General features: G+C 39.5%; 1 protein-coding gene across 5 annotated transcripts in view; it reads left to right on the forward strand.

The window, feature by feature from the left end:
- Positions 1-20,606, forward strand: part of DGKI (diacylglycerol kinase iota) — a gene marked incomplete at its 5' end in the record, with an annotated part of 382,063 nt that overhangs the window by 273,856 nt on the left and 87,601 nt on the right. For all 5 annotated transcript variants that reach the window (XM_084896735.1, XM_084896736.1, XM_084896738.1 and 2 more), the window contains one exon: positions 1,592-1,692. In XM_084896735.1, the coding sequence (XP_084752861.1) occupies positions 1,592-1,692 (101 nt within the window). The remainder of the gene's footprint in view (positions 1-1,591; positions 1,693-20,606) is intronic.

The following is a 20,606-nucleotide window of genomic DNA, read 5'->3' on the forward strand; positions in this document are numbered from 1 at the left end:
TAAATTATAGACATTTTTATCTGTCCACCATCTCTCTTTAGAATTCATACACTTATATCTAAATGTGTGTGTGTGTGTGGAGAGAATTATGTATGGATGTACACATATATCTATACACACGTGCATGTGTGTGTGTTGTGTGTGTGTGTGTGTGTGTGTGTGTGTGTGTGTGGTGTTTGGGGGGAGAGAACTATGTATGGATATACACATATATCTATGCATGGGAGTATGTGTTTTACTTTGGAGATGAGTAGAGTCGGAGTCTGTATGGAGGGAGTTAACTATACTTTGCTCTAAAATGTGGTTTTAGACAAGAGAATTAGAACAAATTGTTTTCTCTACCCCTAACAGAGTTGTAATGAAATTAAATGTGTGTGTGTGTGTGTGTTTGAGATGGGAGTAGCAGTATTCTGACAATATTTTAAGTGTCATTTCTTCCTTCCATCCATCCTTTCCTTTTTTCTTTCTTTCCTCTCCTCTCCTACCTCCCCTCCCCTCCCCTCCTTTCCCTTCCCTTCCCTTCCCTTCCCTTTCTCTCCCTTCCCTTTTCTTCCCTCCCTCCCTCCCTTACTTCCTTTGTCGAAATAAATGAAGTAACACTATTCTTTTTACTTTAGTAAATGGTGACTTTTATCCCATCATATAAGATAAAAGAAGTAATCCTTTATTTGAGAAATTTTCTGAACCAATGAAATTTAAATATAATATCTAGGGACAAGTGGGGATTGTGTTGCATTGATATATTAAATAAATATATCGATTCATAATGGTGATGATGAAAATTAAATTGATTCACTCAACTGATACCATAATTAAACTCGTTTGAAAATATTACTTAAGAGCATTCAAGAAATCCAGGTAAAGTCTGTGAAGATGAACAGGCTGCTTCGGAAAGTTCGTCACTACCCCCTTTATTGTTTAATATTCTGAACTAGAATGGACTGCATTCTTTTAAAACAAAATACATACTTCATTCCCTTCCTAAGGAAGGTACATGGTGCACATTTTTAATTCTGGGCTTTATTTTGTGGTGCTCAGAGTCTCCCTCACAGACAGTGTTCACTGTGATATGTTTTGACCAAGAGTTGCTCTCAGAGACTATTGAGGTGTCTAGCGCTATTTCAATCTCACTTCTGTGCTTTTGGGGTCATTAGTTTGCTTTTTATAGTTTTCCTGTCTCTCATGAGGGTCAAGCTGCACATTTGGCTGTTACGGCATATTTGCCTAGAACATTTCTTTATCACTCTATCCACTGTTCACTGTTTCAGATTCACTGCATGTAATTTATTGTGAAACTAAATACATGATCTTAGAACTTCTACCAAGTTAATAGCAAATATGATATGAGTGGTCTCCAGAAGCTTTTCCGGCTTATTTCTATGTTTTTAACCCAAATTTTAGAAACTTGAGGTTCTGGGGAAGAGTTCTCCAGGTCATTGCTATAGTCTGTAAAGAACCCACTGTTCTGTTTGACTGTGAACTTTCTTTTCTAAGCACGAGGACAGGATATGGCACTTAGGCCCCCTGGGTGCATACGCCTCCCAGTTCCACTCTCTCATTTTAGTCTGACTATACGGTTCTTGTTTTGCAGTCCCCAGTCTATCCCAGACCGCCTGAGGATCCGCGTGAACAAAGTCAGTTTGCAAGACTATGAAGGGTTCCACTATGACAAAGAGAAGCTCCGAGAAGCTTGTAAGTTGGAAGTTCCTTGTTGATTTCCTATGGCCTGCCTATCTTCATCTTCTTGATCTTCCTTGGTTTGCTGGATAGATTCACCTCTTTTTTGAAAACCATGGTTAGAGAAATGAAGGGAAAGGAAGTAACACAGGAACTCCAAATGATGATAAGTGGGCTGGAAAATGGAATTGGGAAATGGAATAAAATTATCCTGCTCAAGATGCCAAGTTAGGACCACTTGGTTTATTAACCACTTTGGTCTTGGTTTTATCTAAAACTAGAGACCTGGTGCATAAAATTTGTGCACTGCAGGGTGGTGGGTAGTGGGGGTGTCCCTCAGCTTAGCCTGTACCCTCTCCAATCTGGGACCCCTTGAGGAATGTCCAACTGTCCGTTTAGGCCCGATCCTACCAGCATCGGGCCTAAACAGGCAGTCGGACATCCCTCTCACAATCTGGGACTGCTGGCTCTCAATTGCTCGCCTGCCTGCCTTCCTGATTGCCCCTAACCACTTCTGCCTGCCAGCCTGAGCACCTCCTAACCACTCCCATGCCAGCCTGATTGATTCTAACTGCTCCCCTGCCAGCCTGTTTGCCCCCAACTTCTCTCCTTTGCTGGCCTGGTCACCCCAACTGTCCTCCCCTGCATGGTTGATAGCCTCCAACTGCCCTTTCTTGCAGGCCTGGTCCCTCTCAACTGCTCTCCTTTGCAGGCCATCCTGTGGTGGCCATCTTGTGTCCACATGGGGGCAGGATCTTTGACCACATGGGGGCAGCTATTATGTGTTGGAATGATGGTCAATCTGCATATTACTCTTTTATTAGATAGGATAGAGGCCTGGTGCATGGGTAGGGGCCGGCTGGTTTGCTCTGAAGAGTGTCCAGGATCAGGATAGGGGTTCCCTTGAGGCATGGGGTAGCCTGGTCCAAGGGCCTGTGGTGGTTTGCAGGCCAGCCATGACCTCTGGCGACCCAAGTGGAGGCCCTAGTATCTGAAATTTATTTACCTTCTACAATTGAAACTTTGTAGCCTGGAGCGGAGCCAAGTCTCCTGCTCCCTTCATGGCTGCTGCCATTTCTGTTTGGATTTGTTTATCTTCTATAATTGAAACTTTGTAGCCTTGAGTGGAGGCTTAGGCCAGCAAGGGCAGGCGGAAAACTTGGCTTCTTCCGTTGCTAGAGAAACCCAAATCTTCTTTTTGTTCTCTGTGGCCATAGCTATCTTGGTTGGGTTTATTTGCATACTTGCTCTGATTGGCTGGTGGATATGGCTGGTGAGCGTGGCTAGAGCAGAGTGATGATTAATTTGCATATTACTCTTTTATTAGGTAGGATGAGAAGCAGAAAGGTGGTGACACCACATGGTAGAGTAGCATGTAGAATAGGTGTCTTCCTGGAAGCTGGAAGGACTGTCTTCATTCTTCATGACAGTTACCAGTGAGGATGCTTCTAGCTGTTATGTAATTATATGATGTCCAAAAATGGCCCAAGTCACATTCAATGTCATGATAAAGTGATTCCTTGAGGACGTGTCACTGTTTCCAAAATCTTAAATTAAGTCAATATATGAATTATTTCTCTATGTTCACATTTTCTAAATATTTCTTTAAATAGAGACCTAATTTTTATTCACTACATCTGTCCTTCAGTAGTTATTGGGCACCCTTTCTTTTTACATTCTAGTCACTATTTGAATTCTCTGTGGCATGATATATGAGAAAATTGGGTAAAATTTCAAAGATAAGATCACAGCTGTGTTAGATATGGGGGCCCAGGGCCCCCCATAATTATGGGGGTCAGCAGTCACTTGCAATTAAAGTCAGAGAAGATCAGGTCCAATGTCCAAGGATACAGCAGGGATGCTAATAGAGGAAAAGGCTTTTTGTACAAAACCAAAGGTTTATGAATTAAAACTCCAAACTGGCTCCTAGCGTGAACCTGCCTGAGATTGTAGAAGACGCAACTAGTTAAAATTGGCAGGGGTGGCGTAGGGATGCATCCTGAGAGAATTCCTTCCAAGTGCTTGTTCCTGCACCGTGAATTGGAGTGGGATTGGTGGATGGGAATTCTGGAATTCAGGGACCCTCTCAAGAGTGCATGCAGGGAATTTTGCATCTGGAGGTGGCGATGAGTAAGGACCCATTTCCATGGCACTCCAGTCACCTACTAGGGAATTCTGTGTGAAATTACTGCCTTCTCAGTTCTCTCTGCTGCTTCAGTTTCCTCAGTCCTCTCAGCTCTTTTCTATGTCAATACCAGCTAGTCTCTCCCACTCTGTCATTTACCCTAATTTCCTTTGGTAAGAAAGTTGGAAGTGGAGGAGGGGTAATTCCCCAAATTACTCCTTTCTAACAGCATAGATTACACTTTCTAATGTAAATGAGATTATAAGTGACAGATTAGTACAAAATCTAATTTAACCCATCATATATATATATATTCGAAATGTAAGATTTAGTTACAATGTAAATGAAACTGACTTTCAGAGAACACTAACTATAAAGAATAGTGATTTTATTCTTAAGTCAAACAAATAAATTACAATTTTTTGAAAAATAAAAATAGAGAAGGGATCTCAACTTTGTACTATTTTGCAGCTTACCATCAACTCTGAAGCAAGTCTGTTGGGAGTGGGGAGGCATTTGGGACTTTTGGCTTCTCTGTGCATTTCAATAACCTGTTCCATCTATTCTATCCATTATCTGTCCATCATGGCCAAAGATAGTTGTGATCTGAGTTTCACAGGAAGATGATACTTCTTGGCAGGTGCTTTACTCATCACATCTTAATGTGATAAAATCTCTGTGTGAGGAAACTTTCTATATCAAATTGTAGGAGGTGACTTGGTACACATATACATCCAACAAATTCAGCAGTGTCTTTGAGACCCAAAGAACAAAGAAACACTCAAACAGGGAATCCAGGATTTATCTCATTTTAAAAATTTGTGTTTAAAGATTATAATATATTAATTAGAAGTAAAGATGGCCAACTCAGGCATCCTGCTTTTAATATATGGTGATGGCGCTTCTAACCTGTGGTTGTACAGGAAGCTTTGTCCTTGGGGGTTTTTACTTGTTTCTAACCCTGCTTTGCTTGGCTTCAACTTGAAACTAACCACAGGTTCATGGGAAGGCTGGCAGAGGTCAAGTTGAGTATAAAGGAAAACACCAGTTCAAGTCCATGGGTGACATGCATGCCAAAATAGATATCTTATTTTACAAGCATTAGTTAAATGAAATTTGTAGAACACACATAGATAAAAGGAGTCTAGGAATCCACTGATCTGCATCCCAGAAGATAAAAGAGAATGAATCCTCTTAGGTCATTTATTTATTGTCCACATTCACAGTCTAAACTAGAGCAGTCCTGCATTAGGTGGCTTAAAAAGTAGTTCCCTTTCTTGATGATACAGCAAGCCATTGATCCAGGCATCACAGGCTGTTTGCCATCACCGTTTAATAGAATCTTGCTCATGTGCCTGCATCATTATTTATATTACATTACAAATCGAATGTTTGTTGTCTAACAAAGCCCTGCTTTCCTCTGTAAGGCGGGACTCCTTGGTGATTTACAGGATGGCAGCCCTTTTAAATGCCTGGCTTGTTTCAGCATATAAAAAGATGACTGAGCTATTTCAGATACATTTCATTCTCTTTTCCTTTGGCTCCAACTTACCTGGGGGCATTCACCCTAATAGAATAGCACGGAAAGGTTAGCCCCTTTCTCAGCTCTTGCTGGTAAATTTTAGACTTATGTAAAGCAATTTGAGCCTTATTCACAGGGTTTATGAATTATTAACCCTGAGATAATGGTTAGACTGTCCAAGGTTGGCAAATTTTATTCAACTTAAAAGTTAGAACATAAAGAGAAAGTGGCCATATTAAAAAAAATTCATAAAGTAAATTTATAATATAATGACAGCAGAGACTCACTCTTATAATACAAATAAAGTATATAAAGAAGTGCATATAAAGCACATCATTATGTAATTGTTGGAGTGCAAGCAGGCCTTAAAATATCCCACAATAGCATATTGATTACTTTGAATTAATGTTACTTAAGAAACAGCCAGTGTAAGAAAAACACTGACCTCTCTGTGCCCCTAAAAGTAGGACATAAATCTCCAGTGTTAAAGGCCCTCTCTTTGGACCTGGAGGCAGAGATTTCTCTTGTCACTAAATTTAAAGAACCCAGCGCCAAAGAGTCTGTATAAACAAACCTGGTTTCTTCTTTGTTAATTTACTACCCAAGCCCAAAGTGTTTAGGTTCCTCACTAATCGATACCCAAACCTTGCTTAGATAACTTTCTGACAGATACTAACTTTTTTGTCCTGTCAATTCTTCACAAATGTATTGTTTATCTAAAAATCATTAAAAGGCTTCTGAGTCAATGATTTCTTTGAGCTTCATTTTATGACCAGAAAAATCATTTTTTATAACTGCTCATGCATACATATTAAATTGTTTTTGTCCTGTTAATTTAGCTCTGTGTCGATTTTATTATTTTATTATTAGACTAGTTGTAAGAAGTTAAAAAGTTTAGGGGGTGTATTGAGATTCTTTCCTTTCCCCAACGTAGTCTAGACAAAGAATAATCAGTTTTGAAAATCTGTTATCTTCCATCATCATCTATTTGGCCCCCTTTATTCTTTACAACTCCCAACATCTTTTGACTTTGGGTGGGATGTAATAATTATATATAGATTATGTATCATAGAAGTGTACATTTGAAGCCTATTAATGTCACCCCAATACATTTTATTTTTTTAAAAAATTAAAGGAAATTTGTTATATTTCTAACTTGAAAAGAGTTTCATTGATATATGATCTATTTTTTATGTCTCGAAAAACTTGATACTGGCCAAGATTTAACTCTATTCCACATAAACTAAACTACTCCTGACATTAGCTTACTCTGCACTTTTGAGCTGCTATGATAATTCATACAAATCTAGGGCTTAAAACACAAAAGCAAAAACCAGTTTAGAACTAATTGAAAGCAGATGTAGACTATAAAAGCAGGAGGGGACTAACATTTGTTTTATAGCAGATATTACATGCAACAACCCTTTTATATACATATCTCAGTATATTGGATATTATCTGGATATTTATAATGTACTAGAGGCCTGATGCACAAAATTTGTGCAAGGGACTCAGCCCTCACAGCTATGGCTGCTTGCTTCCACAGTTTTGTCTGGAAGGTCTTCCGGAAGGACACCTGGAAGGACATCTGGAAGGTCGTTCAGCTGTCTGGTCTAATTAGCATATTACACTTTTATTATTATAGGTAATATATAATGTATAATAGATAATATATAATCTTAGTATATGATTCTGTGGTAAAGGCTAATGATATGGTAATGAAGTTTTCTTGTCTTTTGTTTACTGATTTAGCAAAAGAGCCAGAAATGTGTGTTTGAATCTTATGACCTTGACCAAGTAATTTCTCTGATCACCAAATATCTCATCTCTAAAATGAGAATAAAATTGCAACCTCATAGAGTGCTGAAAGTTAAATGCAATCTTGTATATGAAACCCCTGGTGCAACATCTGGCACGTTGGCATGCTCTCCAAAATTGGTGCTAGGACTGTTGTGGCTGCTGTTGCTACTGTCACACTGTTCCTTAATCTCAGGTCCAAAAACCCAGGCTTAGAGCAGCGGACCTCTTCTACACCTCAAAGGGCACCCATCACCACCCACTGAGTCACTTTCTCACATTCCAAAATAGAATGTAAAACTCTGAAAAATATCACAGAAAGATTGTGGGAGCAAAACACAATTAATCATTCAATTTACTTTTTTAAAATTTCTTTATTGATTCAGGTATCACATACTTGTCCTCAGCCCCCCATTCCAATCCCCCACCCCCACTCCACTGATGCCCCCACCACCTATTGTCCTTGACCACTGGTTAGGCTCATATATGTGCACATAAGTCCTTTGGTTGATCTCTCCTTTTTATCCCCACCCTCCCTTTGAGGACCAACAGTCTGACCCATGGCTCCTTATCTCTGGGTCTGTTCTTGTTCATCAGTCTATGTTGTTCACCATTTCCCCTAGATGAGTGAGATCATGTCCTACTGGAAATATACTTATAAGAATCAAAAATGAGACAAGCAATAATCATTATGCTGAAAGGCATATGAATCAGTTTGTAGTGAGCTTCTTTCTGGGCCAACAGTTCTTTTGAGACCCAATTTCAATGTCAAACAGTTCCTTATGTGTACATGTCAGCAATGATGTTTCAGTCCTGGATGGTGGACAAATGGTGGTAATGCAGGTCCAACCCTCTCTTTTACTGTGTTGACTAGTACAAAAGGCTGCCATGATGGCAACATGTTTAAACCTACGAAACATATAAACACATAAAGCTCATATCTGGTGATTTGGCCAGATATCTGCAAATTCCTTTTCTTAAGTTTTAATACAGTCTTATAATTGCATTATCTGGTATGCATCATCCAATTTTATAAAATAAAACCTTTTTGTTTTGAATTTTTACAGCTTTACAAAAGAGTTGCGAAGGTACTACTGGGATTATCCTATATTCCTCACCCAGTTTCCCCATTGTTCAGCATTTTATATTACAAAGGTACCTTTGCCAATGAAAGTGATGTTTCTTTATTCCAATTAACTAAACTCTGGCCATGGTATTCCAGGACCCAGTCCAGGACATCACACTTCATTGGGCTGGCATGTTTCCTAGTGTTCTCTGGTCTGGGACACTTGTTCAGTTTTTTCTTTTTCTTTTTTCTTTCTCATGTCCTTGATGGTCTTGAGGGATACTGGCTAGGTATCCTGTAGAATACCCCCTAATCTGGCTTTCTCTGTTGTTTTACTCTTCATTAGACTGGAGCTAAGGGTTCCTGCTAAGATACTGCAGAGGTGAAGTTCCCTTCTTGTCCCATCTTATCAGGGGTTACCTGATATTCACATGACATCCCTGGTGATGACAGCCAGATCACTTGGTTATGGTTGTATTTGCTAAGTTTCTCCACTATATCAGTACAATTTTTCCTTTTCCCTATGCTATTCTTTGTGAGTGAGTCACTAAGTCAAACCCGTCTTCACACTGGGGGAGGTGGATCACTGGATTTTCCATTGTTTTCAGTTTCCATATTTGAACTCAATTGAATTCCATAAATATACCAAAATGGTGGAGTCATCCACTCGTGGATGCATCCATGCTTTCGAAGACTATGTATTTACATCAGTTCTATGCTAGGTACCACACCAGATGCTAGGCATGGAATGATGACATAGATATTATTTAATCAATACATATTTATTGAGTACTTTGAGCAAACAGTGGTGAACAAAAACCAAAAACCCCCAAACAGAAATAGTACCTGATTTGCGAGAGCATTTGTATCATGTGACATGGATTATAATAGAGCTATAGAAACCCTTAGTACCTGCTTTCCTAGCATATATATTGTATCATTTAAATAGCTAGAGGAAGGGATGGAATATATATGCAAGAATGAGAAGAGCTAATCTAACCTCTCATTAATTATATAGCCTTGGTAATGCATTTATCCTCTTCAGCCTTCAGTTGCCTTATCTGCTTAATGCAGTGGTTAAGTTAGGTCTTTCCTGAGGACACACTACATTATAATAAATCCTTAGGCCTATAGGAATTACATCGGATTTAAAACTTTGTTCCTGACATGTTTCCTTAGGAAAGTTTTTAAAACTCGAGCATCACTCATTATGATGAGTGGAAGTATTTGTAGCACACTGATTTTGCTAGAAACATTGATTTTTTTTTTCTTTCTATCAATGGCTTCATCTGCAGTTGAATCTTTCCCCCTCATTTAACAAGTTGACAACCATGCTGTGCAGGAGAGATTAGGCCTCTGTTTGGTAGAGGTCAGTGTTCTATTTTGAAATCTGAGTTAAGAGATATCAATCTGTCCTCAGAAGGCACTGTCCATCCTTTTGCTGGTGTGTTTATGTTTATTCCTATGTTCAAGAGACAACATTTACCCAGAGTTTTATGATTAGTTTCTTTTACTGTTCTTCTCTTACATTTATTTTTATTAAAAATATAATAATAATAATAGTTAACACCTATTGTACTATCACTGTGACCTAGGAAATTCTTAACTTTTCTACACATGTCATGTAATTTAATTCTCCAAACCTCTCTAGGTATTACTTTACATATTGAGCAACTAAGGCACAGAAAACTTAAAGAAACCTGCCAAGGGCCTGGCATTCTGAACATTTATTTAATCACTATGTTTTCTATTTTCTCGGGGCAGTAGTTCTTTTTTTTTTTTTTTTTTTTTAATGAAATACCTTTAATAGCAATTTTGGTTTTAAATCTTTCACAATCTCATTTAAAATGCCTTTTTGTATTTAAACTGACTTTGTCTTAATTTACTCTGGTTTGTTGAACAGGTTTCTGGTTTTGGATCTCTCTCTGTACCCCGAAATAAATAATAAATTCATAAATTCAACTGATATTCACTGACCACTGGCCATAGTTCTGGAACCAGATACAAGGCTAATATGACATTCTAAGGGAAAGAAGTTGAAGGAGTTGGCAGATGGATTCTGGATCTGTTTTGGAGATAATGCCGGTAGGATGAGATGGTGGATTAGCTGTACTCTGTGTGAGAAAAGGTGATCCGAGGATGCCTCCCTCTGAGGTTTTGGCCTCAAAAACATGGTAAACAGAGGTAAGGGAGATATGGAAGACCCTCCATACAGTGAGATAAGAAAAAAAAAAAAAAACCCACAGGAGAGCTTGGTTGAAAGCCAAGAGAATAAAAATGTTTTACAAAAGGGGTGACAAATGTCAGATGCTCCAGAGAGGTGTGGTAATGGTAAAAATGCATCCTTGGATTTGGCTAGAGAATGGTTATCCGTAATCTCACAAAAGGTTGTACTGTGAAAAAGGTGCAAGTGAATAGAATGGGTTCATATGCAGATGGAAGCAGAGGAAGAAATCCCTCCCCTCAGGCGTCTCCGATGGCTGCTTGCTGCTTTAAGGTTTCATCTGTAAAGGGGGAGAAAGGAGTGGGCTGGTGCCTGGAAAGGGATGTGCAATTGAGGGAGGAGTTTGTTTCTAATTGGTAAGATGTAGCTATGTATGCTGATGGGACCAATCCACTGGGAGGGCTGATGATTCAAAAGACGGAGGGCCAACTGCAGGAACATTGCCCCTGAGAACGTGAGATGGGGTTGTGCACAGTGGTTTCCAGAGTACAGGGAAGGAAGGCAGAGGACGGGCACAGAGGCAATAGATGGGATTAGGGAGAAGCAGAAGTTCTATTCTGATTACTTCACTCAGTGAAATAAGAAGGAAGCCTACTAGCTAACAGTAGGAAGGGGGCGCGTATCTGAGTTCAGAAAGAGGCAGAAAGTTTGAAAGTCAATTTAAAGAGCAAGACAATGAGTGGCCATATCTAAAGAATTGCTGAGCAGCACTTTAGATATGAATCACCGAATTCATTAGCTTTCATCAGCACATAGACCGACGCCTCAGGTCTTTGGGGGGTCTTGACTTATAAATGAGTGCACTCTCTGTGTTCTAACTTCAAAGATTCAGATGCCAGGGGGAATAGTAGGCTGAAAGATGATCTTGTTTTTAATATAAATTTCTTTGTTGTCTAATTCTGTTTATGATCCAAAGTCATGCTTCGTTTATAAGAAGATAAGAAGTACTTTCAGCACTGTGCTGTGTGAGATGCTGATGTCAGGTCTCAGACAAGGAAATGAACTTAAAGTGTGGATAATGATGTTCAATCATTTTATTGTTCAAAGTTAGTCCTTGGTAATGAGAACAATCAATTATAGGTATATTCTTTTTTTAAAAAAATATATATTTTATTGATTTTTTACAGAGAGGAAGGGAGAGAGATAGAGAGCTAGAAACGTCGATGAGAGAGAAACATCGACCGGCCGCCTCTTGCACACCCCCACCGGGGATGTGCCCGCAACCAATGTACATGCCCTTGACCAGAATCGAACCCGGGACCTTTCAGTCCGCAGATCGACGCTCTACCACTGAGCCAAACCAGTTTCAGCTATAGGTATATTCTTAAGTCTCTTCCTGAAGGATTGTTTTTCATTGGTTTATTCCATGCGCACACACATACACAGTGATGACCAATTCTCCCTGATGATATAACCAACCTATTCCATCTTGTTACCTTCCAAGGTGGACAGCTTGGGGATGTCCACTCAAATAGTAGCCAGCGTTCTCTTTAAAGTCTTTGTTCTGAGAGTCTTATATAAAAGTGCTACATTTTTATGCATTGTGTTAATGAGTGAGTGAGGTCAGCCACTGCAGTCATGGCTTCATAGTTAATAAATAATAACACCTGGCATTTGCATTATGCTTCAGGGTTCACAGAAGACTTTCATGTACACTATCCATGCTTAGATGTCCTCACATGGGGTCATACAGCTATGATGGGATGTTAATAACAATTTACATTTTCTCCTCATCCATATGCTTTTTAGCACTCCCCCTTGTTCTTATAAAGACATAGCTCTGCATTTATGAAAATTTGTTCTTAAAAAGAATTTGGGCCAAAACCAGTTTGGCTCAGTGGATAGAGCGTCGGCCTGCAGACTGAAAGGTCCCAGGTTTGATTCCAGTCAAGGGCATGGTTCCTGGCACATCCCTGGTAGGGGGTATGCAGGCTGATTGATGTTCCTCTCACATCGATGTTTCTAGCTGTCTATCTCTCTTCCTTCCTCTCTATAAAAAAATCAATAAAAATATATTTTAAAAAATAAAAAAAATCATCCACTAATTAAAAAAAAAAGAATTTGGGATTATAGTTCTTATTATTGGTTGGGTTTCCTCAGACACTTTTGAGTATTACATGTAGCAGATTTATTGGAGAATCTCCAAGGGGAGACAGCAGCCATGAAGAGGAGGAAAGTAGGACTGGGTAGAGGAAGAAGCTGAGCTGTGATGTGGTTGCAATAGAGGACTCCTATAGGGACCTTTGGGTCTGGGATGGCCATTTAGAGTTGTCTCAGTTGAGTCAAGGAGTATCAGATGCAGGCCAGGTTGTCCCTGGGAGGGAGCATACCTTGAGTGAGGAAGCCTTGTTTCTGGAGAGGAGAGCCGTGAGCTATCGACAGAGCCAGCACTGCCAGCAGCTGAAGGGATGGGTGTCTCAGTGCCATCGTGGATGTGGGTGGGGCACTTCAGTTTCAAAAGCACCATCTTGTTTATGGATATTTTAACTAAGGCCAGGAAGGAACCACCCTCACACCACAATCCTTGAGACCATCCATCCACTTCTTCACTAACTATTTATTAAGGACCCACTATGTACCCAGCACTGTTTTAAGTGCTGGGGATTAGACTCCAGTGATCACTGGTCTCCAAGTTCTTCTCTGTATCTTTTGACCTGATCTCCCTACTATTCCAAATTCAGAAAGTTTGAATATAGGTTAATTGTTTTTTTTAGATGTGTCAGAATTAGCTAAGAAAGGTAAACCTAAAATGCGAACACTGACCTTTTCTTTTTTTAAAATATATTTTTATTGATTTCAGAGAGGAGGGGAGAGGGATAGAGAGAAACATCAATGATGAGAATTATTAATTAGCTGCCTTCTGACCCCCTACTGAGGCAGATTGAGTCCACAACCCAGGCATGTGCCCTTGGTCAGAATCAAATCTAGGACCCTTTAGTCCGCAGGCCAATGCTTTATCTATCCACTGAGCCAAACGGGCTAGGGCATGAGAACACTGACCATTTCTTAAAAGTTCTTTTTGGCGGGGACTATTGTCAAGCCAAATATTCTCCATTTGAAATTTAAGTAACTCAAATTAGAAACCAAAATGCAAGGCAATCTAGGTCTGGCAGGGTAGCTCAGTTGGTTAGAGCATCATCCTGAGATGCCAAGGTTGTGGGTTCGATCCCCAGGCAGGGCACATACAAGAATCAACCAATGAATGCATAAATAAGTAGTGAAACAACACATCAATGTTTTTTTCCTCTCTCTTTCTACTTCCTTTCCTCATCTCTCCCCTCTTTCTCAAATCAAATAAATAAATAAATGCAAAGCTCTAAATTTCAGGATATTTCTAATTTAACGCTATAGTCAAAAATAACTCCAGATCTTCAATAAGATGGGCATCTCTACACATTCTTTCAATCTATTGGTAAAGATTATCTGAATAGTCCCAAGGACAAAAATATGGGCTGGTCCAAAAATAACTTCTTTGCAGATTGACTCAGAAGCACAATTTTATTTGCTAGTTACATGGGTAAAAGCTACAGGCCTTCCGTCGTTCAGATGGTGGAAAGCTCTCTATCTTAATACTTAGTGCATTTCCTGAGTCACCGATGCACTACCACGCTCCTGGAGTCACTGATAAGCAGAATCAGAGCGTTCCCTAGGTTGTCAGATGCTAGGGATGTGCTTACTTAAAACTGCCTGATTTCACATCTCTATATTGCAGCTGTCAGAGCATAATTTGTTTATCTTTCTTGCTTCCAGAAAGAGACTTAGGCTCCTTCAGCAGATTTTAGGAAATATTTCTGTCATTAATGTTCAACATGTATCCAATCAACTCAGAAATTCGGAGCTGTGTGACTAATGCATCCCCAGCATCTCGCTGTTGGTGACCTTGCCTGTCATAACACAGTGTAATGGACAGTACGGTTTTGAAATTGTTTGAGAGATTTGAACCAGTGCCTCTAACCATCCTTCTGAGCATTACCTAAGCTTTGGGGACAGTTACAAATCTTCACTTTTGGACACATAATGTTTCATTTGCCTTTCACATTTATTTGGCTGGCCAGGCCGCATAGTCAAGATTCCAATGTCATAGAAATTTATTATCTCCCAATACCAGAGCAATTGCAAGATATTATCAGTGGTGGCTCTGCCCTGGATCTAGGATTTTGCAAATACCACATTTCTGATAAATGTACCTGGAAAATTTATAGTGTTTTCCAATGCCTGTCATCAAGTACATTCTAGAACCTCACAGTAAAAAGCTTCTGTCACATTTAACACTGGCAATGAACTCCAAGGAATTTTCCAAGTCATTTAGTTGTGCTTAGAATTTCATTGCTTGTGACATGAGGAATCTGCATTGAAATGGAAACTGCCCATCGAAAATAGAAATTTGCATCATCGTCAGTAAACTTTCACATTAAGTTGGAAGATGTTGACATTTCATAGAACTATTTGATCTGGACCTTTGGTTTCTATTATTTATTAGAAAAGAGTATTGGGCCTTTGCCCATACTTTCCCCTGATTTGTCACTGGTAATACATGAATTCATTAGAAGTAGGAACAAAGGCAGTTTTAAAGATGTTAACCATGATTGGGTGGCATTCTCCATCTGACTCCTTTTATCTTTGTTCAGAAGACTGCTTTAACATCTTTTTTTATTTTTATTTTTTCTTCTCACCTCTGCTTTTCTATTTATCATGTTCTTTATGCCGATGAGTGGAAAACGGAAAAGAAAAGGATCTATAACTGATTCTTAGTTCCTGTGGTGTTATAGTCTAAGCTTTGGTGGATGTCTCTGGGCATTCGCTCTCCTCCTCCTTCCTCTCTCTGTTCTCCAGACTTGAATATAGTCTTTCCTAATTCTGCCTGTATCATTATTCTAACACTAGAGGCCCGTTGCACGAAGATTTGTGCAATAGGCTTCCTTCCCCCCGGAACTGGTTTTCCTCTGGCACTCAGAACTTGGGCTGCAGCGGAGCCAAGCCTTCAGCCTTCAGGCTTGACTCTGACCTCAGTGGAGCCAAGCCTTCAGTCTCCAGCGAAGTCAAGCCTTCAGCCTTCAGGCTTGACTCTGGCCACAATAGAGCCAAGCCTGCAGCCAAGTCAAGCCTTTAGCCTTTAGTCTGGGCTCTGGCTGCAGTAAAGCCAAGCCTTCAGCCTTCCCCCTTCAGTGGAGCCAACCCTTCAGCCTTCAGGCTTGGCTCCAGCTGCAGCAGAGTCTTCAGTCTTCAGTCTTTACTTGGACAGAGCCTTCAGTCTTCTCTCCATGCCTGTGTATGCAAATTAATCCTCCATATTTGTTGGGTTGATTTGCATATCCACTCCTGATTGGCTGGTGAGTGTCGTGGAGGTATGGCCAATTTGCATGTTTCTCTTTTATTAGTATAGATTCTAATGCAGAAACCCTTCTTAGATTTTTAGGTGTTATCAACTGTGCATGAAGCATTTATAAGTGGTCTTTGCCTTCCATCATTACAAGAGCCACATTTATATTATTTTTACAATTCATCTCCCCCTCCCTACTTGCTCCCCCTTGTTTGTTTTTCTGTACTCTCTCTGGCTCAGTTTAAGTAAGTTAGAAAAAAATTGTAACTGCCACATTCACTCTAAACAACTTTGAGTCACCCTTGTTCCTTTTCCTTCTCACATTTTAAAGAGCTGATTCTTTGACTTCATATCTCTGTGATATACCTCTCCTTTCTTATCTTTACTGCCACTTCTTTATTCTAGACTTCACCATTACTTATGTCATTTACTAATCTTCTTACCACTTTGTCTTCCATTACTTTGTCATTCATACCTCTGCCAATAGTTTGCCTAAAATGTTGTCATAGAAAAATTGCACTAGATATTTTCAAGACATATGAATAGGAAGGAGAGTGGACTCAACTCTGCTATAAAACAGGTGGGAGATTCTATAAGCACTGGGATGAACTAGTAGAAAAGTAGTACAGGACTTTAGTGGGGGAGGTTAGTCAATGCAATTAAGCTATCTGTGTTTGCTAATTGTCACCTATCAGCAACAATTAGGTTCCTATCCATCCATTCAGACTATAATATAGAGGTACTATCTTCCTAGAATGATTACATTTCAAAGGGATGGCTCCCAGTCCCAGGTATTTGAGAAAGCTTTTCCAGGGTGGTAAAACTGGCAAGAGAAGATTTTCATCTCCAAGGGACAGAGAAAAAAATTGCAATTGAAAGTCATCTTTGTAAAGAAGGGGCCTATAGTCAAGGGGGAAAAGAAATCTAAAGTTTAGTGAAGCTAAGACTTTAAGGTCTCCTGAGTCAATGTAAATCTGAAATGTAAATCTTCTGTTGAGAACCCTTTAGCATCTCCGCTTCCTGTTTGTTGTTTGTTGTTTGTTTGTTTTTGTTAATCCTCACTTGTGGGTATTTTCCCCATTTGTTTTTAGAGAGAGTGGAAACGAGGAAGAGAGAACCATCTATGTGAGAGAGACACATCAATTGGTTGCCTCCTAGTCAGGGCTGCCAGGGCACATCTCAGCTACTTAGATTAAAAAACCAAGCCTCTGGCTTTGGGTCATCCCCCTTTACTCTGCCACTACCAATCTTCCTAAGTCTTCAATCTTTGCTTCTTTTTATGCCTCGATATCTTAGCATCTAAGGATGGTCTACGACTTAGACAACTCCCTTTGTCTGAAAAACTCTTGTCGAACGACCTTATTTTCTTCAGCTGGGAAATAACTCCTTGTGGAAGTATGTCCTGTCTTGGGAAGTGTACAGTCCTCTGGGTTCTGGACATACTGGTTCTTATCTGTCAGAATTCCCAATCACAAGGTACATAATTAGTAGGATGATTTTATGTCTCTTCCCTCTTCCAAGTCTGAGACACTTTGAAGGCAAGTACAGTGTCGTATGCCAAACTCCTAGCATGATAATTGTTCCTGACAAGAAAATCCTCTAAACTTTGTGCTGAATGATTGAGTGACTTGTAGACCTGGAAAACATTTTGGCACAATTCTTTCTTTATATGATACAGATTTGCAAAATTATGTGAAAATGAACACAGGGGTTATTATTTAAGACTGTAAGTGCCAAAACACTTAAGAGGATTTTTTTTAAAAAGTGAGTTGCATGTCCCTTGAGTCGCCATCTCAGGAAGTATGTTATCAGGATAAAAAGAAGAATTTCATGTGGGGTCTGAAACCCAGATTTGTAAAGAACCTACTAGTTTTTGAAGAGCTATCTTCAAAGTATTATCTTCACATACAATGCAATGAGCACTACACAGGTACTTTTATCTGATGGGTGACATTTTGAATTAACTTTGGAAAGGATTCTGTTTAGTTCAAGCTCTGGAATTAAAACTGTAGGATAATTTTTAATGACAAGAACAAGGGGTTTTAAAGCCCATGGCAAAAAAAATTTTTAAAAATAAAATAAAATAAAATAAAGCCCATGGCAGACCTAGACATGGCATGGTGAGGTATACAGTTCCCAGGTGTTGTGTTTTTTCTTGAATGCCAGTATGCCTGTCACTTTCCCCTGTTGGCTCCAGGTGGGGGAAAGTGAGTTAATGATGACAGGTTGCTATAAAATGGACTGTAGCACACCGGGGGGAAAGCATTGGATTGAAATATTGTCTCCTCATTCTGTTTAATTGTTTTCAACTATCAAGTTGGGATTTTAGTTCCTTGAGACCTTGACATACTGGAACTAATGAGATAAAATGAAAAAATTCCACTTGTCCCTTACCATTTTCCTTTAGGGTCTTCCTTCCTTCTTTCTCTTCTTGGCTTAACATCTAGTCTCTATTCCCATTAGCCTGTTGACTTCCTGAAGGGTGTTAACACTATGGGTAAGAAAGTTGATAACATTTGTTTTTCTGTATGTCAGTGTTCGCTGATATCAGCAAAGCATCTGTCTTTAGGAAATTCAGAACAATTTACTTTCTCTTGCTTTTTTATTTTTTAATCAGTAAACTTTATTTTTGGAGCAGTGTGAGGTATACAGAAAAATGAAATGGAAAGTACAGAGTTTGATATAGTCAAATCACCCCAACACCTTGAGCACACATTTCCCTTTTTACTAACATTTTGTATTAGTGTTGTACATTTGTTACAATCAATGAGCCAATATAATACATTATTTACTAAAGCCATAGTTTACATTTGGGTTTACAGTTGTATTCTACAACGTTAGGGGTTTTCACATATATGTGATATGTATCCACTATGATAGTGTCATCTATACTAATAAAAGCATAATATGCTAATTAGACTAGACAGCCAAACGACCTTCTGGACATCATTCCAGATGTCCTTCCAGACAAAGCTTTGGTGGCAGAGACTGAGGCAGAGGTGGTTAGGGGCCATCAGATAAGCAGTGGAGCAGTTAGGGGTGATCAGGCAGCAGGGGAACAGTTAGGAGGCAATCAGGCCAGCAAGCAGAGGCAGTTAGGGGTAATCAGGCAGGCAGGCAGAGGGGTTAGGGGCAATCAGGCAGGCAGGCATACGAGCAGTTAGGAGCCAGCAGTCTTGGATTGCAAGACCGATGTCCGACTGGGGAATTGGGCCTACACTGGCAGTCGGGCATCCCCTGAGCGGTCCCAGATTGGAGAGGGTGCAGGTCTGGCTGAAGGTCCTCCTCTCCACCCCCTGCACAAATTTCATGCACTGGGCCTTTAGTATAGAATAGTTTTACTGCCTTAAATACCCCTTGGGCTCCACCTATTCACTCATTCCTCTTTTGTAACCTCTGGCAACCATCTTCTCCATAATTTTGCCTTTTCCAGAATGCCATGTAGTTGGAATCAAGCAGTATGCGGCCACATCAGACTAGCTCCTTTCACTTAGCAATAAGCACTTAAGGTTCCTCCATTGTCTTTCATGGCTTGAGAACTCATCTCTCTTTGTTGCTGACTAATATTTCAGTGTATGCTGACTGCTGGTTTATTCATCCACACACTTATTGAAGGCTCTCTCTCTTAATCTCTCTCTCTCTTTCTCTCTCTCTCTCTCTCTCTCTCTCTCTCTCTCTCTCTCTCTCTCTTCTCACCTGAGGATATTTTTTTTTCCATTGATATTTTAGAGAGAGTGGAAGGGAGGGAAAGAGACAGAGATAAATATCAATGTGAAAGAGTCATATCCATTGGTTGCCTCCTGCATGTGCCCTAACTGGGGGCCTGGGGATGGAGCCTGCAATGGAAGTACCCGCCCTTTATCAGAATTGAACCTGGGACCCTTCAGTCTGTGAGCCGATGCTCCAATAAGCTAGTGCTGAAGGACATCTTGATTGCTTTTAAGTTTTGGCAATTATGCTATAAACATTCATGTTCAAATTTTGGTGGGCACATAGGTTTCAACTAATTTGGGTAGAAACCAAGGAGTGCAATTGCTGAATGTTGTGGTAAGAGATTTTTTGAGGTCTTTTACTTTGGTGGAAAGAAACTGACAAGCTATTTTCCAAAGTGGCGGTACCCTTTTGCATTTCCACCAGCAATGAGTGACTGTTCCTGCTGCTCCACATTCTCACCAGCGGTTGATGTTGTCAGTTTTTTCAATTTTAGCTGCTCTCATAGGTATGTTGTTTTAATTTGCAATTCCCTAATGGCATACCATGTTGAGCAGCTTTTTCATATGGTTTTCTGCCATCTATACATCTTTGAGGCAATGTCCAGATCTTTTGCCCACTTTTTAATTGACTCTCTTATTTGTGAGTTTTAAGAGTTCTTTGTGTATTTTGAATACCAGTCTTTTGTCACATATGTGTTTTACAAGATGTTTTTTCCCCAGTCTGCCTTGTTTTTTTCATTTTCTTAGCAGTGTCTTTCACAGAGCAGAAGTTTTCATTTAATGCACTCTAACCTCTCAGTGTTTTTTTTTCTTTCATGAATCTTGCTTTCGGTGTTGTATCTAAAATGTCATCATTAAAACAAAGCTTACCTAGCTTTTCTCTTATGATATTTTCTAGACAACAGTTTCTTTTTCAGACTTAGTTTCCTAAGTCTGCATATAGATTGATGGAAAGAAAATGAGAACTTGACATAAACTGAATTGATTATGTCAATAAATCTTAAAATTGATGCCTAAGGAAAAGTCGTTTTAAAAAATATATCTCTGAATATTAACATAAAATACATCATTCTAAAACGATCTATATTTTTGATGGTTTGCCATACTGTTCCAAATACTTTCCTGTTTTATCTCTGTGATTTATTTATTGTTCTTTTCAGAA

The sequence above is a fragment of the Pipistrellus hanaki genome, assembly GCF_964339955.1.
Source record: "Pipistrellus hanaki genome assembly, chromosome: 10".
Classification (NCBI taxonomy): Eukaryota; Metazoa; Chordata; class Mammalia; order Chiroptera; family Vespertilionidae; genus Pipistrellus; species Pipistrellus hanaki.